This window comes from Pelophylax lessonae, assembly GCF_965119305.1.
Source record: "Pelophylax lessonae genome assembly, chromosome: 5".
In the NCBI taxonomy this organism is placed as follows: Eukaryota; Metazoa; Chordata; class Amphibia; order Anura; family Ranidae; genus Pelophylax; species Pelophylax lessonae.
In genome coordinates this window covers 115,935,338-115,959,158 of record NC_138772.1, presented here as the reverse complement: position 1 = coordinate 115,959,158, position 23,821 = coordinate 115,935,338, and the positions used below count along the sequence as shown (strand labels likewise).

General features: G+C 40.2%; 1 protein-coding gene across 1 annotated transcript in view; it reads left to right on the top strand.

Annotated features, from left to right (window-relative positions):
• LOC309556717 (sodium channel protein type 5 subunit alpha-like) overlaps window positions 1-23,821 on the top strand; it is a 600,678-nt gene that overhangs the window by 532,444 nt on the left and 44,413 nt on the right. The window contains 1 exon segment of the mRNA XM_082259196.1: window positions 19,316-19,591. Within this exon segment, the coding sequence (XP_082115322.1) occupies window positions 19,316-19,591 (276 nt within the window).

The following is a 23,821-nucleotide window of genomic DNA, read 5'->3' as shown; positions in this document are numbered from 1 at the left end:
TGTAAATGTGTATTACTCCTACACATTATTTAAACTTTTACTTCATTCATGATTGTATAAGGAATTAAACATAAAAGTACTTATTTACATATTATATATTTAAAATTCATTGCAAGTAAAAAAAAAATGGATGGTAGACAAAACATACCCGCCGAGGACTTTTGCTTTGCTTTCTGGCAGTGCATGAGAACAGCAGGCCAGCCACTTGGTGAAGCATTCTGGTTGTGGCAACATATTCTTAGAACACCTAAACCTGAAGGTATGGCTCTATAATCCAGGGATTCTTGGCTTCCCTTAACAAAAGTCTCTCTATAGTCTAAATAGAAATAATTTTTGTCTAATTAAGAAACAAATGATTCATCCAATCCAAAAAGTTTTCTGCAACACGGAGAGAGATATCTGTTTAACCACTTCCATACAGGGCAGTTACACCCCCTTCCTGCTCAGACCAATTTTCAGCTTTCAGCGCTCTCACACTTTGAATGATAATTAGCCATGCAACGCTGTACCCAATCAAATTTTTTATCATTTTTTTAACACAAATAGAACTTTCTTTTGGTGGTATTTAATCACCACTGGGTTTTTGTTTGCGATATAAGTAAAAAAAGAGCGAAAATTTTGAAAAAAAAAACATTTTGTTTTAGATTCTATTATAAAATTTTGCAAATAAGTAATTTTTTTTTCATAAATTTGGGCCAAAATGTATACTGCTACATATCTTTGGTAAAAAATACCCCAAATTAGTGGATATTATTTAGTCTGTGTGAAAGTTATAGAGTCTACAAGCTATGGTGCCAATCACTGAAAATTGATCACACCTGATGTACCGACGGCCTATCTAATTTCTTGAGGCCCTGAAATGTCAGGACAGTACAAATACCCCCCCAAATAACCACCTTCTTGGAAAGTACACATTCAAAGATATTTTGTAAGCAGCATTGTGAGTTTTTTGAAGTTGTAATTTTTTCCCACAATTCTTGGGAAAATAAATAATTTTTTTTTACACAAAATTGTCATAATAACAAGTTATTTCTCACACACAGTATAGGCATACTTGCAATTACACCCCAAAATAAATTCTACTACTTCTCCTGAGTATGGCGATACCCCATGTGTGAAACTTTTAAACAGCTGGGCCACATACAGAGGCCCAACATGAAAGGAGCACCGTCAGGTGTTCTACGAGCATAAATTACACATATAATTTCCTAACGACCTATCACACTTTTAAAGGCCCTGGAGCACCAGGACAATCGAATTACCCAGAGAATGACCCCATTTTGTAAAGCAAACACCCCGATGTTTATTCTATGAGGCATTATGAGTCTTTTGAACATGTCATTTTTTTCACATGATTTTGTGGAAAGAAAATTAAAACATATTTTTTTTTACACAAAATTGTCAATTTATAAGATATTTCTAACACACATCATGTACATACCAAAAATTACACCCCAAAATACATTCTGATACTCCTCATGAGTATGGCAATAACCCATGTGTGAGACTTTTACACAGCCTGGCTACATACAGAGGCCCAACATCCAAGTAGCACATTCAGGCATTTTAGGAGCATAAATTACACATCTAATTTCATTACAACCCATCGCACTTTTGAATGCCCTGGAGCACCAGGACAAGGGAACGTCCACAAAATGACCCCATTTTGGAAAGCAAACACCCGACACGTAATCTATGAGGCATGGGCTGCAGTTAGGTACTCAGGTACTCTGATGGGCTTCAGAAAGGTACTCGGGTACTCTGATGGGCTTCAGAGAGGTACTTGGGTACTCTGATGGGCTAGAGACAGGTACTTGGGTTATCTGATGGGCTGCAGATAGGTACTCGGGCACGCTGGACTGGAGACAGGTAGTCGGGTACTCTGATGGGCTACAGAGAGGTACTTGGGTACTATGATGGGCTGCAGAGAGGTATTTGGGTACTCTGATGGGCTGGAGACAGGTACTCGGGGTACTTTAATGGGCAGGAGACAGGTACTCGGTTACTCTATTGGGCTGCAGATAGGTACTCAGATACCCTGATGAGCTGGAGATAGGTACTCGGATGGGCTGCAGACAGGTACTCAGGTACTCTGAAGGGCTGGATACAGGTACTCTGGTACACTGATGACAGGTACTCGGGTACTCTGATGGACTGATGACAGGTACTCGGGTACTCTGATAGGCTGGTGACAGGTACTTGGGTACGCTGATGACATGTAGTTGGTTACTCTGATGGGCTGCAGGGATTCTTGGCTTCCCTCAACAAAAGTCTCTCTATAGTCTAAATAGAGGCCTGTTCTGAGTGGAACCTGTCCTGGTAAACCGCTGTATGGTCTGGGCCATCATGCTGCAGCTCAGTTTCAGGGTCTTGGCAATCTTCTTATAGCCTAGGCCATCTTTATGTAGAGCGACCATTCTTTTTTTCAGATACTCAGAGAGTTCTTTGCCATGATATGCCATGTTGAACATCCAGTGACCAGTATGAGAGAGTGAGAGCGATAACACCAAATTTAACACACCTGCTCCCCATTCACACCTGAGACCTTATAACACTAACAAGCCACATGACACCGGGAAGGGAAAATGGCTGACTGGGCCCAATTTGCACATTTTTCACTTAGGCGTGAACTCACTTTTGTTGCCAGCGGTTTAGATGTTAATGGCTGTGTGTTGAGTTATTTTGAGGGGAAAGTAAATATACACTGTTATACAAGCTGTACGCTCACTACTTTAGATTGTAGCAAAATGTAATTTCTTCAGTGTTGTCACATGAAAAGATATAATAAAATATTTACAAAAATGTGAGGGGTGTACTCACTTTTGTGAGATACTGTGTAAACGAAAGATTGTTCAGATATTGAGTGGGTGGTAATGGTCTAAAGGGATACACTCAGCGATTCTAACAGCCAGTCAATATTCTGCCATTTTCATTTATTACAGACTCTAAACCAGTGGTTCTTAACCTTGTTGGAGGTACTGAACCCCACCAGCTTCATATGCGCATTCACCGAACCCTTCTTAATTGGAGAAATAAAATATGATTTTATGAGTCTAGTCTCGGGAGGGGCACTGCCAGAAAATAAGGTGTTGTTTACAGAACTGAATTAAACGTATCATACAAAGTAAAATGTACAGAGGTCAGTAGTATGTAGGGCAGCGTACAGAGGTCAGTAGGCTGTAGGGCAGCATACAGAGGTCAGCAGGCTGTAGGGCAGTGTGCAGTAGTGAGTAGTTTGTAGGGCAGTGTGCAGTGGTCAGTAGTTTGTAGGGTAGTGTACAGTGCTCAGTAGTTTGTAAGGTAGTGTACAGTGCTTAGTAGTTTGTAGGGCAGTGTAGCGAGGTCAGTAGCATGTAGGGCAGTGTATAGGGGTCAGTAGTTTTTAGGGCGGTGTAGAAAGGTCAGTAGGATGTACGGCAGTGTACAGAGGCCAGTAGCATGTATGGCAGTGTATACGGGTCAGTTGATTGTAGGGAAGGATAGAGTGGTCAGTAGGCTGTAGGACGGTGTACAGAGAATAGGGCAGAGGACAGGAGTTGACAGGACAGAGGATAGGACAGTGTACAGGGACCAGTAAAGCCACACACCAAGGGGCTGGGAGGGCACACACCAGGGGAGGGTCAGGAGGGCACACACTGGGGGGGGGGTCAGGAGGGCACACACTGGGGGGTTATGAGGGCACACACCAGGGGGTTGGAAGGGCATACACTGGGGGGAGGGTCAGGAGGACACACACTGTGGGGGAGGGTAGTGAGGCCACACACTGGGTGTCAGGAGGGCACACATCAGTGGTTGGGAGGGCACACACTGGGGGAGCCAGGAGGGCACACACTGGGGGGGGGGGGTTGGGAAGGCATACCATGGGGTATCAGGAGGGCACACACTGGGGGGGGGCATACCATGGGGTGTCAGGAGGGCACACTGAGGTGGGGTTGGGAGGGCATACAATGGGGTGTCAGGGAGGCTCACACTTGGGGGGGTTGGGACGGCATACCATGGGGTGTCAGGAGGGAACACACTGGGGTGGGGGGTTGGGGGGGCATACCATAGGGTGGCAGGAGGGCACACACTGGGGGGAGGTGTTGGGAGGGCATACCATGGGGTATTAGGAGGGCACACACTGGGGGGGTTGGGAGGACATACCATGGGGTGTCAAGAGGGAACACACTGGGGGGAGGTGTTGGGAGGGCATACCATGGGGTGTCAGGGGGGCACACACTGGGGGGGGGTTGGGAGGGCATACCATAGGGTGTCAGGAGGACACACACTGGGGGGGAGGTGTTGGAAGGGCATACAAAGGGGTATCAGGAGGGCACACACCAGGGGGCATTCACAATGCTTATTGAGCTAAATGAAAAGGACATGCATTTCCATTTGTCAGCTAACAGCACCTCTATGCTAAGCTGCAGTAACTCAGCAGAGTTAGCATAGAGGTGCTTGCAAACAAATCCACCATGTACAGCTAGCTGAGCCTACCTCCAGGAACATTCACTCGGCTCCCTCTGCTCAGCTGCTCACACTTCCCTCTTCCAGGCGGGCACGATCTCCGTGGTCAGGTACATCCCCATCCCGCCCACTCAAGCAGCAAGCAGCCTGCAGGAGATAGGCTGGAAACCTGCTGGGGGAGGTACAGGGGGCAGAGCGTCAAGTGTCTATGTGTAATGGCTGTGAGTCGTCCCGACCACAGCTCTGATTTCCCGGGGGGGGGGGGGTGGCCTCACAATCAGTAATATTTTCTCGGGGGGAGCAATTGCCCTGTTGCCCCCCCGCCGAACCCCTGAGACTGACTCACCGAACCCCTGGGGTTCGATCGAACCCAGGTTAAGAACCACTGCTCTAAACCGTTGTAGGTTTTAAATATAAAAGCAGTTGATGATATACTCAGACTATGATTTAGGAAAAAGGGAGAGTTAGCAAATATTATTAGGAGGCATATCACTTAATCACCTACTCAGATTATTACTCTTTTACACCCTTGGATTTTATTTGTAGTGTCAAAAACCTAGAACCTTTTTGTTTTGGGTGGAGTGTGGAAGGGGTTTATACCCAATTGACCATAACAGTGGGATCTCCCCGAACCCCAGTCCTGCTGTGTTAGGCTCAGCAGTGAGCAGAACTTTGTTTCCATTCTATAGAGTGGATTTGCTGTCCAGTCCTACTGGGGGTTAGTTACATCAGTATTGCCGTGTCCATTTTCGGGAGTAGATTCTCCATGAAAATGTATGGAAAATCCACTCGAGAGGAAAAAACCAGGAAGTTCAGGTCTTAAAAGTGCCATAGATTTCATGGCCATGCAAGAAGTGTGGTGTATATGTAATCCTTCCTTCCTTTTTTCTTCTTTATTTTTCTCCTTTCTTTCTTCTTCAGTCTTCTCTTTTCACCTCTCCCCTCTGCTGTCCTCCCTTCCCTTTTCACCCATTTCTGTCACCCAATATATACATCATAACAAGTATTTCCTTTAGGTCTTAACATTATTTTCACGATGCAATCATTTATAAATAACATCTACAGTATTCTGAGAACTTGGGGATATTGTTTGATTAGTTATCTACACTACTTTAGAGGATATTTGAAGAATCTAAATTCTGACAACACAATGGCTGACCCTTATTTTCATAGTCATAACAATCAATATCATCCAACACCTGGTGTTTATATGTCAGTTCTGCTTCACAAATTTACCAAGAATTTTATAATGGAAAACATTATAGTTCATTTCTAAAACATATGTTGTGTCTGTCATAGATAATTTAAATTGGCCTTTAATTTAAATTTAGAATGTCATCTTCGACTGATTTAGTGAGGCAATTGACAACATGATAATATTAAGACTAAAGATGTCAGTTAGATTTTTATTGAGGTCAATTAAAAAAAAGCTCTGTGATTCATCTATCAACCTACAGATCATTTACTTCCTAATAAGAAAACTTTGTATAATTGCTGCTGGTATCAATAATGTATTTCAGATGAATAATACAGACAAAAACAAAAACATGTTCATTATGTACATTTATTCATAAAACCATACATAACAACGTCTTCTTACCATAGTTACAGCACACAATCTATGAAAAAGGGCTAAAGTGATTATACTCAATTTGAAAACTGTTTAGCAAGTCTGGTGGTCTGGATGATAGCTTAAAATCAATTATCCTCAGTGATGTGAAAGTAGATAGATAGTAGATATAGATAGTAGATATAGCAAAAACATTTTTCAAAATTTACTTTTGTCCCATTTGGGAGATAGCAATAAAGGTCTGAGAAAAGGCTTTAGATACACATTAGGGAAAACAACCTAGTCATTGACCATCCTACAGTCTGCTAATTGGACAATGAAAGAGATGCACCATGCTGATAGGATCAACACCCCACTTTCCCTTGCTGTCTAGCTTGTCAACATCTGCCCCTTACTCTGACCAATGTAATGCCAAGCAAAAGAAAAATGTATAATTTCTTTAGCTGCTTTCTCAGGACAAAAATCACTCTTGGCAGTAAACTATGAGCTAGGAACTCAAACCTCACAGATAGTATTCCTGGGATATAGTGGAAGCCTCCCTGACAAACATTATTGTTTATTAATATTAAAAAGCACAGACAATGCTCATAGAGGAACTGATGTTTTGTGGAGAAAAACATTTTCAAGTTTAAATGCATTAAAATATCTGGCAAAAACAGGCTAAGCTCATAGGACAATTAAAGTAGAAATGTAACTGTTTTTCATTTGCTCTGAATACATTTATTGCACAATGAGCTAATCATATGGCTTCATAATGGTCTGAAAAGTTGGCTTGCTCCTGTCCCAAGAGAGTTTCTGTTGGCAGTGAGGTTTGAACATGTCACCTATAATATACAGAGATGGGGAGAGCTTGCTGGGATTCCTGCTAATACTGTGGCACATAGTACAATAGTGATCACGATAATCTAGAATTGAATCTATCATTTATGTCCTATTCTATGATATTTACAGGAATATATGATAATGCTCAGGAAAAAAACAAGTTTGTTTCTGCCCTTGGGCAAGAGAGCACTTGCTATTCCTCGCAGAAAATCGGGATTCTGGAAAATTACAGTCTCAGAGAACAATGCTTTAAAGGAAGATTGTTCCTGTGTGCAAGGGCGTTGCTAGGTGGGAAAAAGACCAGGGGCTTCAGCCTGAAGGTAAATTTGATAACCCCTCCCATATTTTAAAGCTCCTCCCACATTTAAAAGTAAGTACCACCCTAGCTCCACCCAATGCCCCCCTCACCCCTGCCCAAGGCCCCACCATAAAATTTTCTATGAACCCATTATGACACCAAATCTTGGAATTGTTAATAATTAGCAAGTAGGAGTATTATATACTGGTAATCTGGTAGATCTACGTGACTTTGTGCAAGCGGACTTGACAGGACACAGTGGGAGGCGGGCTGTGGGAGGAGCGAGGGCGATTGCCGCCGGCCTTCCACAAACGTCAGAGAAACTGACAGAAGACCTGCCTGCTTATGTAAACAAAGCAGGCAAGTCTTTTGTCACACAGGCAGGGCGAGATCAGGAGTTTCAGCTAAGCTACAACCCTGGCTCTCTGTGCCTGTCACAGAACCCTTCCCCCCACAGGCAGTAAACATATTTAGGTATACATTAACCCCTTTGATCACCCCCAGTGTTAACCCCTTCCCTGCCAGTGTCATTTATACAGTAACAGTGCATATTATTTAGCACTGATTACTGTATTAATGTCACTGGTCCCCAAAAAGTGTCAAAAATGTCTGTTAGGGGTCCGATCTGTAATGTTGCAGTCCCGCTAAAAATCGCTGATCACCGCCATTACTAATAAAAACAAAAAAATAAATAAAAAGTCCAAAAATCTATCCTGTAGTTTGTAAACGCTATAACTTTTGCGCAAACCAATTAAAATACGCTTTTTGGGATTATTTTTTAGCAAAAATATGTAGTAGAATACAAATTGGCCTAAACTGATAAAAAAAATTAGATTTTAAAAATTTTTTTGGGAATGTTTTATAGCAGAAAGTAAAAAATATTTTTTTTCTTAATGTTGCTTCATTTTTGTTTTTAGCGCAAAATCTAAAAACTGCAGAGGTGATCAAATACCACCAAAATAAAGCTTTATTTGTGGGGGAAAAAAAGGACATCAATTGTATTTGGTACAGCGTCGCACGACTGCACAATTTTTCGTTAAATACATAGTGCCGAATCGCAAAAAATGGCCTGGTCATTAAGGGGGTAAAACCTTCCGGAGCTGAAGTCGTTAAAGGCAGGACATTGTTTAGTCTAATAAAATCTCTGTATTAAGGTAAAACAACATCCATGTATTTGTATAGCCCCCTCACATGTGTAAATAAGGAATTTCATAAAAGAAAATGCTTTAAAAACGATATATATAAATATATAGCCTATACTTTTTTGCTTTCTGTGCTTCCCTGTCTCAATACTCTTTCTGAAAGAATATTTGCAATTACTTTAGACAGAGGAAGCAAAGAAGGCAAAAAAATATTTAGTAAATAATATTAAATAATATTAAATTAAAATTAAATTAAGATTAAAATAGTAAATAATATTTACACACAATATACACAGAGAGTGAGAGACGGCGAGTCTGACTGACCTGCTGCAGTGCCGCCACGACCTGTCTCTTCAGGGCCTCCCTTGGCTCTAAGCTGAGCCCGCGCTGCCGCCCGGAGAACAGGGAGGTGGCTGGAGTTTATTCCAGGCACGGAGGAGGAATTCAAAGTCCTCCTCCGCTCTGACTGTTGCCCACGCTCTCCTGCTGTCACGTGATGACGCTGATGCCACGTGACATCACTGGTTGCTAGACACCAAGCGGCAGACTGTACTAGCAACCAGTGTGGGTGCAGCGCCGCAGGCCAGCAGACACAGCAAGGAGAGGACACAGAGAGGACTGGACACAGGGAGGACATCAGAAGGATCATGGACTCGGCTCGGGGCTAATAATGCTTTACATATATAGGAGACCCGGGGGTTTTTGGGGGACCACTCGGGGATATAGCCCAGGTCAGCCCCCCCCTCCCGACGCCACTGCCTGTGTGCAAAGCTATCCCTTTTAAATAGGGTCCCTACAGAAACACCTGTTCCCACAAACCAGCCTGTACATTGCTGCACATGACCCTAAGTGGTATTGACCAGAAATACCAACACCTGAATAAGATGGCAAAGAGCTGGATCTGTAGTGGAGTAATAGGGAATAGTGGCATTACCCATCCCCTGCCTTCATAACTGTGCCACTCCTTCTGTGCAGTCCACTGAGAATTGCAGCCATTGTGCTAACTGGCACCTATAGGAGTGAGACATTCTTCTTTTATGGGGTGAATAGTAATGTGCTGTATTTGCATTATCCATGGACCTTATATAAAGCTTAAATCTGGTCAACCTTTAATAATAAAGTTTGTGTGTCCCTCAATATAGTAAGGTCCTACTGCTTGTTAAGGTACAGAGGGTGAAAATCAGGGGAAAACTTACCTTATTCTTTACACCGCCAACAGCCAGCAGTCTTTGCTGATCTGCTACAGCCCTGGAATGTGGAAATGTGTGCACCCTCACGTACAATGCAGAGCCACTGGCTTTGGGCTGTACAAGGCCAGCGTTAGCAAGAGACAGCTGGTGAAGAGGAGAGGCTAGGGGTGGACCAGACATCCTTCCCAGTAGAAGGAACCTGCAGCAAAGCATAAGTTAAGTATTCCTCTACTTTAAACTCCCTTATACTAAAAGAGCACTAGACTCCAGCTATCCAAGGATGCAGCTTCATAGAATATGGATACTGAGGCAAATATGCAGGATCTCACTGCTTTACTGCTGTTACTTCTCTGGCTGTCAGGTTAAACCAGTGGCTTCAGTAATCTGAGTCACTGTCCCAAAACAAGTATGCAGATTAGGAGGTTAAACTTCCCCCTTACTTTGCTGCATGCTTGTTCCAGGGCAGTGACTCAGAACCCAGTAAAAGACAGCCAAGCAGTTAGCATTTCCAGAAGCAGGTCATTGATGGCAACTGCAGATTTTCTCAGTACAGTGCACAAGTGTGTTTATTCTTTAACAACAGTAGAATATTTCATGAGAATTTCACATTCTATACAGTATGTACTCTTAGGCTGGCCATACATGTAAGGTGATGGTGCTATTGGATATTTAAAACTGTAAGGTCAGATAAAAATTAGTGAAACAAGCTTGCGGTAAAATTGGGCACTTTAAATATCCAGTTGTGTTTGAGTTAAAAAAAATAAATAAAATAATATCAAATTGACTTTACTTCATTACACTGCCACACTATAGTAACTCATCCCCTAAATCTTTGTGTTACCGGAATCATACTAGATTTTAATAACTACATTGATAAGAACCTAAATAATAATGGTAGTATGCATTCTGCAAATTTTATAGAATTTGTATACTGGGACATTGAACAATATCAGATATTATTTTTATAAATAACATTTGTTGTCTATATAGAAATCAATACAACATATGAGGAAAACATTTTTACCAATATCTCCTATTCTTAAAGTTTAATTCTAGGTTTACAATCCCTTTAACTAGTTTGCTTGAGCCAAGCTGGCCCAAACAAACAATTTTCTGCAATAACAGGTTCATCTGCTGGGCACGCTGTATAAACTGTACCTAGCCTCTGCTACATACAGTATACAGCTCTGTGTTCTGGCAGTGAGATCAGAGCGTCCCGTAAAAAAAAAAAAAAAAAAAAAAAAAAAAACAGGTCAGGCTGAGCGATGCTCTACACAGAAGACACATTGTATTCATTCACAGAATAAAAATCTGCCTAAGAATGGCAGAGCGCCAACTCGGTTTTGTTTCAGGTGTACTGAAGTTCTCATCTTACTGCCGGAACAAAAAGCTGTATACTGTATGTAGTTTAGCCTACATACATATTATACAGAGCGGCCAGAGAGCAAGCCTGTTAGTGTAGAAAATAGTTTGTTTGGGCCAGCTTGAGCTAGTTAAAGAGACAGTAAACCTGGAATTCAACTTTAACCACTTGTCGAAAGTGCTATAGCCGAATGACGGCTACAGCGCATTCGTCTAGTTCTTGGACGCCGTCATATGATTGTGCCTTCGGTGTGCCTGCTCTGTGTTCGTAATGTCCTTCGCACACTGTTGATCACAGATTGAGGTACAGAACCAGCCAGCAGCTCTTTACCACGTGATCAGCTGTGTCCAAACTCAGCTGATCACAAAAGTAAACTGATGTCGGTTATCAGCACTCCTTTCCTCATGCTGACAAACATGAGGAGAGAAGAAGAGAGTCGATAACCGGCTTCTCTAACAGGAACATCTACACTGATAATCAGAGTACTGATTATCAGTGTCCTGATTATCAATGCAGGCCCACCAGTGCTGGCAATCTTTGCTCACCAGTGCTGCAAATCTGTGCCAACCAGTGCTGCCAATCAGTGCTGAAAATCAGTGCCTATCAGTGCCTCCTCATCAGTGTCACCTATCAGTGCCGCCTACCAGTGCCCATCAGTGCCACCTATCAGTAGCACATATCAGTGCCCGTCAGTTCCGATTATCAGTGTCACCTATCAGATCAGCCCATCAGTGCCTCCTATTAGTTATCATCAGTGCCACCTATTAGTGCCCATCAGTGGTGCCTATCAATGCCTCCTCATCAGTGCAGACTATCAATGCCCATTAGTGCCGCCTCATCAGTGCCCATCAGTACAGCCTATCAGTGCCCATCAGTGCAGCCTCATCAGTGCACATCAATGAAAGAGAAAAATGACCTGTTTGCAAAATTTTATATAAAAAAAAGAAAACCTTTTTGTTTTCATAATCTTGCGTAACTTTGCGTATATTCAGGAAAAAATGAAAAACGTAGTGGTGAACAATTATGACCAAAAGAAAGCACTATTTGTATAAAAAACATGACCACGCAATTGTCATTTAAAGTGCCACAGCCTTGAGTAGGCAACTTGTTTAAGTGTATGTATCACTAAAACATTTTTTCCTTTTTAGATTTGCATTGAGTAGGCAGAGGTTAAAACCCCTGTCACTTTATTTTCAACTATCTGTGTCCTGCGGGGAGATTGTCCCACAGACGCAACAGGTACCTGGATTTTAATAATTTCCCTGATCTTGCGTTCTTGTCGCAACTGTAAAATTTAGGATTTGCAGTCACTTTCTGTCTCAGTGACAATGATCCCTAGGACTAATAGAGAGGTTGCATCTCCCATCTACCCAACAGGGACACAGCAAAAAAAACCTGACTGAGGTTCTAATCCTTCTCTAATTTATCTGAAATTAAAATTATATATGTATATATAGATATGTACAGTATACTGTCAAAAGTATTGGTACACCTGCCTTTACACGCACATGAACTTTATGTCCAGTGTGAGTCCGTAGAGTTCAATATTGAGTTAGCTCATTCTTTGCAGCTATAACAGCTTTAATTCTTTTGGGAAGGCTGCCCCCAAGGTTTAGAAAAGTGTCCATGGGAATGTTTGGCCATCCTTCCAGAAGCGCATTTGTAAGGTCAGGCACTGATGTTGAATGAGAAGGCCTGGCTCACAGTCTCCGTTCTAATTCATCCCATAGGTTTTTTGTTGGGTTGAGATTAGGACTCTGTGCAGGCCAATCAAGTTCCTCCACCCCAAACTGGCTAATCCATGTCTTTCTGGACCTTGCTTTATGCACTGATGTGCAGTAATGTTGGAACAGGAAGGTGCCATCCCCAAACTGTTTCCACAAAGTTGGGAACATGAAATTGTCCAAAATGTTTTGGTAAGCTGACGCCTTAGGAGTTCCCTTCACTGGAACTAAGACCAACCCCTGAAAAACAACCCCACACCATTATCTCCCCTCCCCCAAATGATTTGGACCAGAGAAAACAAAGCAAGGTTCATAAAGACATATATGAGCCTTGTGAACAGCCTTCCTAACGAGTTGAAGCTGGTATAGCTGCAAAGGGTGGGCCAACTCAATATCGAACCCTACAGACTAAGACTGGGATGCCATTAAAATTAATGCGCGTGTAAATGCAGGAGTCCCAATATTTTTGACAATATATTTTGACACTTTATTATCTCCTATTCTTTGAAAAATGTTTAATTGCTTGAAAGACTCAGTGTATGTAGCCACCCATAGGGTAGATAATATCAAGACTGTGTACATTAGAGTACATTGTTCTTTAATTTACTATTTTCTTTTACAAGTATACTGCATGGTAAGAGGTAATTAACATGCATGATCCGCCTTTCATATCCATTGCTTTCTCAGTTTTGTCTATTCTTATTTGTCTGATGTACCTATAAGTCTGTGCATTGAACGCAGCATTAATTGTAAAAACTTTAGATAGTCTAGCTATTGATATTTTTAATTACTTTTGGAATGTAGCAAAGTGCATTCCACAATTTTGCTGAATCGTTTATTTTTTTTTCTGTTCTTATATAGACACAGAGAGAATGTGACATTTACCAAACATTCACTTCAGGTGAATCTTTCTAGTTCATGTGTTTTAAATGCCAATGCTTGGTGAATGTTACGTTTACTACTTTACTTTATGTCCCATTGTTTCAAGTATAATTTTGACCAGGCTTTGGTCATTCTAATATTTATATATTCTGAAAACAAGCATTATAGTAAGTTTTACTTATCTTCATAATATCAGGCACTGTGGATTAATTCATCCTTAAACTTTATGGCAGAAGCACTTACAATTTCTTCTCGGCAGCTGAGCTCACCTTGCTTTCCCAGAATTGACTTGGCAGCTTTCCTATGTGTAATTTAAACATAGAGCAGGCACTCTGGGGTGGCAAAGAATAGAGTTTTGAGACCTCACTTCGTTGCTTCTCTTGCAAAATTTGAGGATTAATTATTTCACAGTGCCTGCAGCTACAGAAGTTAGTAAGAGTTTGTTTTAAAATCTGTTTATTGCTTGTTAAGAATGTGTAAATATTAGAATGCCCATAGCCTGGTAACACTTCGACTTTAAAACAAACTTATTTTATGCTCATGTAGGGCAAAACAACAGGTTTACTTTAGTGCCTCTCCCTTCAGCTGCTTAAAGCGACCTTGCTTTCACTTCTCTGCAGCTCAGTTTGTCCACAAAAAGAAAAGAAGCTGTGTAAACATAAATTCTTTTGGGACTTTTTGGACCTTCTCTCCATCCCCCATGTGTTAGTCCTGGAGATTGGTGATTAGCTGCTAACACACCTAATGCTACATTGTGAGAGGAAGGGAAGTGAGTTGCATGTTCCCAACACCTAAAAGTACTATGTATTTCTCATAATTTCAGGCAGCCAAATTAAGTGGCAGGGTAATGAAGGAAAGGTGAATACATGTAGGGGCAAGCAGGCATTTAAGTGACCTGGTTTCTGTGCTTTAGAATGTTTCAAATAAGGCAATGGGAGAAAAAAAAGCTTTGCCCTGTTGCTCACTTGCTAGTAGCTGGTCTCTGAGTCTTGCAGTTTCCCCATTTCTCCTGCATTTATGTTACTTTGCTTTTTTGCTGGCAGTAGGTTTAGCATGGAATTAGCTACTGGCAGTGCTGTTCATTGTGCAACCCTTGGAACTGTGGTCTTTGAAGATATATTAGAAGTGAAATTTATAGGAACACTGCCATTTTTCTCATATAGGGGAAAGTGACAGTGTCTCCTGATAGCCCACCCTCCCAGCAAGGTGCACTTACCTTCCCCGCTTTGCCTCGCCACCCCTTCTCTCACTATAAGAGCCTTCACACCAATGCATTACCAGTCACTAGGCATGAACACTGTAACACAGAAGATGCATTGCCTTTATCCACTTGAGAAAGCTTACTTGAGGTGGACTTCTGCAGCATGGAACAGTGGGTATACCTTTCTGAGGGGATGGGTGGACTGGCGGGAAGCACTGTTTCTCTGTCATAAATGTGTAGGTTACAGTGTCATTTTAAAATATGGGAAGTTCTGATTTTTCAACTTCACATTTTTTGGAATTTAGGGGAAATTATGGAGAATTTGCTCACTAACGATAAAAGAGTAATAAAATTTTTGTGCAGTTTTGACTATAGGAGTACTAGACTCTTGGAATATATATTGAAGAAATACTGATGTTTAAGGATCTCTGTGAGCCACAACTATATGTCTATCTGAGTTGTCTCTTGTTCTTTGTGTACGACTAATATGTTTAATCCTTTTGCTGTTCTCTTAAAGGAAACCTATAATGAGAGAAATATGAATAATACTATTGCTGACCTCCATCTGAATATTCTAGCCTCTTGCCTGTGTCTTGCTTCAGTGCTTTCTCTGTTACTTCATCAAAGCAAGCATGCAGATCAGGAAAATTACAATGAAGTTCAAGCTTTTATTTTGCAGACTTGTCCTGGGTCAGCGACTCATACGGTTATAAAGCTATTGGATCAGCATAACAGCCAGAGGACTAGCATTACCAAAAATAGAGGTCAGCAGTGGCAGCCTTCATACATCCTCAGTAAAGGTTTTCTTTTTTTCTTAATGATATAAATGAGAGCCAATGTCTACAACTACTCAATTGTCTGCTGATTACATGTTTTATGGCAATGTCCACTCATAGGTACTGACTTGATTTGTCTCAATAAACATGAAAATTATGTCAAAATGATTGAAATTAAGCTTGCCATGTTGTGATTTTACTTCTCTTCTAACAATCTATTACTATTGTTAAACCAGCACTTCTCAAACAGTGAGACACACCTTACATGGATGCTCAGTGTTACAAACTAGACAATACAGTAAAGCTAAAAACAAGTCCAACGATGGGTTGGATTATTACAGTTAATTTCTTTACACTCACACTATAAAATGGATTTACTAAAAGAGTAGTTTCCTACTTATTGGGAGAATATTCACTTAGCAAAACGTTCACTCTGAATACCTAATCGTAATTAAAAAATAAAAACAGAACTTTACCTTGTTCGAATAATTCTTATGTACACAGCTTTGATCTATATATATACATATATATATATATATATATATATATATATATATATATTTATAAACTAATATGTATATATTAACAATAATGTTTGTAAGAGGCACCGGAGGATACCAATGCCACATTTCTCAGGATTTGTAAAGACTGTTGACATGGTCCCTTGTGGTAATGAGCTTGTGTGAGGTCTGAGGAAAAAAAATAAGTTTGAGAACAGCTGGTTTAAATTGTGCATTTATTTATAACCAATTAAGGATTTGTATTAGTCATGGACAGTTAACAAGCATTGTTACTGCTGGAAAGAATAATTATATTAGCAAATATACAAATAATTAATAACTGAATATGATAATATTTAGAAGGTAAAACTTTTAGAAATTTGATGAGATAGTGTGGCCAATACATGACCTACAGAATGGAAACACAAATAAAATATATATATGCTTTGCATTACGCACATTGCTGTGAAGTGGTGAATGACACCCTAGTGGAACTTGCTAACTTTTTTTTTTTTTTTTTTGTGTTTTGGTGCCTTATGTAGCCCATTTAAATGATGGACTGGCTAAATGCAACATATTGTCTTGCATGTGCGCTAATGCTCTTCAGCTCTACACACTTCCAGCATCCATTGGATTAGTATAACAGCCAGGAAACTCACATTTTCAAAAGCAGAAGTCGGCAATGGCAGGTCTTCTGTAAAAAAAAAAAAAAGAAAAAAGATTGTAATGGATTTATTTTTCTTCTGATATTAAAGGCTTTATATTTGTTGATTCCATGACCAGTACAGACCCTAATGTTTATAAAACTTAAATGCATCATGTATTCAAAGAATGCGAATATTCACAATCTGTTTTACTAATCTCATCCTCAAAACATCCAAAATATTGCATATGTTCACACTGCTGCCTGGCATTTGATAAAGAAATGTAAACTTACCATTAAAAATACAAGTGTGAAATATATTTGTGAATATGTGCCTTTACATATGTATGAAAAGTTTATATGACTTGCTTTTTTTCTGCCATTAAGAATGAGAAATGTTCACCTTAGAGAAGCAAGAAATGGTATGCCTTGTTTTGTCAGGTATTATACAATTCTGTATAGTCCACTGGCTATTGTCCAGGAATAAATGAGTATTATCACAAGTTGTACTCACCTGGAAAAGTATACTCTTTTTTGCAGATTTCAATGTGTTTTCTCTTCAAAATGGCACAGTTATTACAAAGTAAAAATATGTATGCTCAGTTCAGTAATATAAGTCTGCACAGCTTGATTTTATAGAGAACATTTCATTGTACAGTCCAAACTCATTATTATCTATTAAGAAATGCAGTAAGCATTAAAACTGATAATTAGACTCCAGATTGATACTTAAAAGAGCATTTTTCACTTTCTCTTTGGGAAATGTGTTATTATAAGGCAGGAATGAAAACCAGCTTTGTAAACAACATCTAATATATATTTGGATTTGTAAAATAGATGTTATGCCCATTTAGACTTTTCCAGATGTGGATTGTGTGTCTGTTTTTCACTATTTCTTTCCTGGGTGAGATTATTCTTAAGTGGCCTATAGCTATCTAGCTTTGATTAACTATTATCATACCATTTGGATAGATGTAGAATATTGAGGGGATTATTTACAAAACTGAAGACAGACGTTAAAGGCTTTGTATAAGCATGTCTTAAATATCTACCTCTCCTCCTCTAGGTCATGTCCAAACTTATATTTTTCTTATACCTTGTACTTGAAGCAAGAAATGGCTTTTATTATTCCCTGTTAGCGCTTAATTTATTCTCCCTAGCACTTGATTTATTCTCCCTAGAGAAGAGACGCCTGAGAGGGGACATGATAGAGATTTACAAGTACCTCAACGGTGATCTCTGCAAAGAAAAACTACTTAGTCACAAGGAGTGCAAGAGGACACAAGGCTATTCAATGCGATTAGAGGAGAAGCGATTTAACCTCAGGCTATGCAAAGGGTTTTTTACAGTAAGGGCAATAAGATTGTGGAACTCGCTTCCACAAATGGTAGTAACTGCGGGAAGTATGGCTACTTTTAAAAGACTCTTGGACGTACATTTTCAAGATCAAAACATTCAGGGGTATGGGAAATGAATATGTCCACACACACCTACACAGGTTGAACTGGATGGACTATTGTCTTTATTCAACCTCAACTACTATGTAACTATGTAACTATGTTATACCATCATCAAATTTGTTAAATTGTTGATGGGCAGCTCCTTGAAGCTCAATTCTTACTGATTAAAGCGCACCCCCAAAACTACATCTTCTAAGAGTCCTGTCCCTACACACAGTGTACAGGCAGGTTCTTCAGAGTCAAGGCAGCCGCATTGTTTTGCTATGGTAGACATTAATGTGGGTGGATGGATGTAAGAATAGCTGGTGTTCTGTAGTGCACCAGGCAGGGCTAACAATTCCGTTTGATAATTTAGTACAGTGGAAGCACTATGTTTCAGCCCAAACAGAACGAAGGGTTAAACTATGCGGAAGGTGCATGCATTGCAGAGATGTATTTATTATGTTTTTTTTTTACTTTAAGCTGTTTTGCTGCCAGTGTTAGCAAATTTTCTCCTATTTCCTGTCCAATAGGAAAAGTAGAAAGAGAAAGGTTATCAGGAGGTAATGAGAAGTTGAGAATCTATACCTCAATAAATTGTTGCTGTGTTCACCTTGCTTACCCAGTCATGTACAGATTATGATAAATAAACAGCAATTCACTTTTCACATGACTGAATAATTAAAATGAATCCTCAAAGTTTATTGAGTAAAGATTCTCAGCTGTTTTAGTAAATCAGCTTCACCCTCTCCAGTTCTCTCCTAGATAGTTGTTACCACAGCCCATGTCCCCACTGGAAGATTCCCCTCTATTCTTGTTCCAGTGACAGTTCAAAAGTTTGCATTTCTCCTTACTTTTAGTACTGGAGACAATGGTTCCTAGAGTAATATAGAAGGTGATTCTCCCCAGTGGGGACACAGCAATAAAAACTCTATTGGCATTCTAACCCTTTCCCTCGCCATCTAAACCAAAGTAAAGTTATGGCTTTAGATGTACATCACCCGCCATATTTTTGAGGCATAATACATGTTTTTATATTCTGATATACTATATATATATAATATTTACATGCTTGATAAGAAATTTAACTCACAAAGCTGATTTTGTTTTTGCCTATTTACCTTTAATCCTGGTATGCTTAAAAATAATTACATAATATAGAAGCAATCACTCAAAAATCCCCTATGCAATTCCATTTTTTTTTAATTTACACAATTCAAAATATAAAATCAAGCTCAACAGGCATGTTTGCCATATCATAATCTGTTAACTGGTCATTTTTTGTGTGGTAAACTAATTATACAATGTTCTGCTTTAAGGTTGTAGTAAATGCCTTAATTGGAGCTATTCCGTCCATCATGAATGTCCTCTTGGTCTGCCTCATATTCTGGCTCATTTTTAGCATCATGGGAGTAAATTTATTAGCTGGAAAATTTGGAAAATGCATTTATGCTGAGAACAAGACAGAAATCGATGCCTCTATTGTGGAAAACAAAACAATATGTGATCAAATGAATTCCTCAGAAGCCTACTGGACAAAAGTGAAAGTCAACTTTGACAATGTTGGTGCAGGATATTTGGCTCTGCTTCAAGTGGTGAGTATTTGTGTTTTCTAAATATATTAATCATTGCTCATATGTTCTGTATTTTCAGGAACAGTCACTGTTTCAAAGGGGTCTTTACTGATTGAAAAACGTCTCTGAAAAATATATACTGGGCTTGTCTTTTTTTCACCGGATCTTTTCCCCCCTTCTTATTAGTCATGTTTTAGTTTCCCTTTTCTTGTTTTGAAGCTGTATGTATTTTTGACCCACTAATCCTATACATTTGAAGGCTCTTCTTAAATATAATATATCTTTACTGGGGGCAGAGTTGAGGCTCCAATTTGGTACTAGATTTCTGTAGCTATATTTAGGTTCCTGGGTACCTTCCAAATCTGCATACAGCATTGAAACCATGCTACTGTCTTAAAATGGTGCTGGGACATAAAATTGCAACTGTAGCTATGTTTGGGATTAATTGGCTAAATATGCCAGTTGTGTTCTGCTAACAGTGCGGGACAGATAACTATTCTATTTGAGGTATTAGGCCCATCTCATTCAATGTTTGAGCTCGCTGCTCTGATTGTAGCCCCATCTCATTGAATGGTTGGACTTGCTGGTCTGACTAGGAATCGTAATGTGTTCCTATGAACTGAAAAAGAGAGGGTTGACAAAAGAATGTTAAAAAATTAGAAGCAGTGAGCAAGATATTTAGAAGCTAATAGACAGTTTTTAGATGTAAATGGCATTGGCAGAATTCAGGGCTGAGGTGGAACTGAGAAGCAGATACAGTGATTACATACGTTGGAGATGTTGGAGAACTGGAGGACAAGGAAGGCTGCTGAGTCTGTGTAGCCTGATGCTGTAGCCCATGCCCATACAAACCCACATTCTTAATAAACTGGGTATAGGGGAGAATATATGTGCCCTAGGTTGGTTAGCTTTCATGCCAGTATATTTCTGCTATACAGTGGAATACCAAGCCATGCTGTCACTAGCCCTGAACAAGGTACTGCAGCACATGTATGAAGTGCTGTGAAAGTACTAAAACCACTGCAGTGTTTCTACTGCTGGGGATTTACTCTGCTTCTCCTGGTAGCCATTGTCACAAAGTTAGTATAAATACAATATTCTTACATTTGTAAACAGGACATGGGGTGAGGGGAGAACCTCCAATGGGGAGACACTGTCCAACAATATATTTCCTCTCAGTTTAGGGAAACCTGACAGGGACCTTATCATTCTCTGCAGTACTCTTTCCAAAAAGAAAGAAACATTTTGGTAGAAATACTTTAAACTAGGCACCCTGATCACAGCTACTAGCTACAGCTGCCATGACATCCACTGAATACCTGTATTTCTCCTCTAACCCTCCAGGATGGCAACATTGAGACATGAGAGGATTCACCCTACAAGAAACACAATCAGTTCACAGCTGCTTCAAAGGCCCCACCCTTCCCCTTGTCCCTCAGTATTGATTGTGTTTCTCCCACAGCAAAACGTTTGCTTTTTTCTCTGACCAGAGGACCTAGAGAGTCGAATGGTACCTCTGTGAGGCATGTCTAGGAATGCTGGTTAGGGCTGCACTAATCTGCACGCCTTGAGCTTCTCACAGGTTGCCTCATGATGTTGTACAGGCAGTTCGGGCACAGTGTGGTGGTCCCCCGCCTTCTATGCATCAGAAGCAGTGGTCCCACCCTAAGGTAGGCCTGCGGTTACTTCATTATCCTCTCAGGTGTTGTCATCCTGGAATGTGAGAGGAGAAAACCGACGGTTAGACTTAACGGTAACGGTGTTTCTACAAACCTTCCAGGATGGCAGACCTACTTCCCGCTCAGTTAAGGGGGAAGGAAATAATGTAAAAAATAGGTGGTGAGTACCTAAGTGAATTTATATCCCTTGTGGATCGGTTTGGAGAATTACTTTTGTACAACTGAGGGACAAGGGGAAGGGTGGGGCCTTTTATGCAGCCGTGAACTGTTTGTGTTTCCTGTAGAATGGAGCCTCTTAACTCTCAGGTGTTGCCGCCCTGGAAGGTTCATAGAAACACTGTTATCGTTAAGTCTAACGGTCGGTTTTTTAGTATGTCTTAGGGTCCATGTACACTGCAACTTGTAAACGGCCGTTTAGGAGCAGTTGGGCGTTTTTTCAGAAGCCCCTGAACCCACCTCTATGTTATCTTATCTGTCCATGTACACAGGGTTGTTTACAGTCATTTGCAGGCAGTTGAGTTCAGGGACGTTTTTTGGAAAGCAATATTTGCATTCGAACGTGTGTTTCCCGGCAAAAACGCGACCAAACGCGACCGAACGCGATGACCCGCGTTTAGCGCTCGCATTTTTCCATTTTAAACGGGAATGATTTTTTTTACCTCTAGGAACGGTTTTAAACGCAAACGCCCGCAAACACCCGCTAATCACGGGTGCAAACGCGACACAACGGACGTTTTAAACGTCCTAAAAATTCCAGCATTTCAAGGGACTTTTTTTAGCGTCCCGTGTACATGGAGCTTTAATGCTGCAAAACCTGTCCTTGGTCTGCTTATAGACTACACTTTTGTCTAAAAATGTGAATAATAACTTGAAGGTCATGACCTGAAAATGTCACACAATTAAGTTTAAACTTTCTTCAAGGGGCCCCTAACAAAGATTGTGTGCACTTTAAACTTCACCAATTAGTGGAGACAAGAAGCAGTCAATTCACAGCTGATATCTCATTTATTACTGGTCTGATAGTTTAATCTTGTTGCAAGCCTTTCCCACTGGAGCTCTCAGCTCAGCTGGCCTTTCTTTTTTGGCCTATCTTAAATTTGAACACTTCACATTGAGAATTAGGTATAAAGGGATTTCACCACTGATTACTTAAGGCATGTTAAGGCTTTTTCAAGACACAAAAAATCAGTTCTGGCTTTACTGCCCCAATCCCCTTTATATAAATAATACTTTTAACTTTGTACCAGCATGAACTAATTTTTGTTAACTTCACATTGGAAACTTAGTCAAAGATGATATCCATTATGTTAGAACACATGGTTCAAAGGGGTTGTGTTACTGGATTTTTTGGTAGAACATAAAGAAATAGTGGATGTTTTTCATTGTGCATTGTGTGCAGCAGAGAACAAACTGATACTGACAAAGTCAACAGAAGACCCATTCAGATCCGGTCATCATGTTCTGCTCTTCCTCCCACCTGCAATTCTAAGATGTCATGCTTCAGGGAAAAAGAAAATTATAACAGCAACATTTTTCAATTTACATATATAGAAGAATGACATGGACTGCATTATAGAGTGGAAGACCTGTAGTTTTTTGAGAATCCATAGCAACCTAAAGTGAAGTTTGGTTGTATTAAGATTTTCTATTTAGAGATATGTCGTTATTTCAGGGACATTATGACACATCCAACACACTCTTACAGCAAGGGGACAATGGAAGGGTGGTAGAAGACATGGGCCACTGGAGAGGAGAGTATAAAAGCTCTTCTATGGCAGGAATTTTTTATCCATAATTTTTTTATTTTATCTGATAAGATCACTTTTTTGCAGTTTTTACATGTAATTGATAACAATTAGATAGACTCAAACACATCAGAGAAATGTACATTATTATTCTAAAAACATGTATCAATAGTAGTAGGATTGACAAAGGGCGGCACAGTGGTGTAGTGGTTAGCACTTTCACCTAGCAGCAAGAGGGTCGCTGGTTCCAATCCCAACCACGACACTACCTGCCTGGAGTTTGCATGTTCTCCCTGTGCCTGCGTAGGTTTCCTCCGGGCACTCCGGTTTCCTCCCACACCCCAAAGACATGCTGGTAGGTTAATTGGATCCTGTATAAAAAATTGGCCCTACTGTGTATGTATGTGAGTTAGGGACCTTAGATTGTAAGCTCCTGGAGGGGAGGGACCCTGCGAATGTGCAATGTATATGTAAAGCGCTGCGTAAATTGACAACGCTATATAAGTACCTGAAATAAATAAATAATAAATATTCTATAGCATGCAAGTCTATGGCATTGCAGATGCATAGTAAATACTGCAAGAATGCAACTTAGTTGACCATGCACAATCAAGGTGCCAACATACACGCATATCCTTTATTAAAATAGGACCTATGAGTCAGGTAAATCAATGAATAATATTGTCAGGGACAAAGGGCATGATATAGACCTATGCTAGGACACATTTAATGCAGACTGCATTTTTTTGTAGAGCGAACTATGGGTTAGTATGGATGGTATATGGATGGTATGGCTTTTCTTGCATTTATTTGTCGCTTTTCCAATA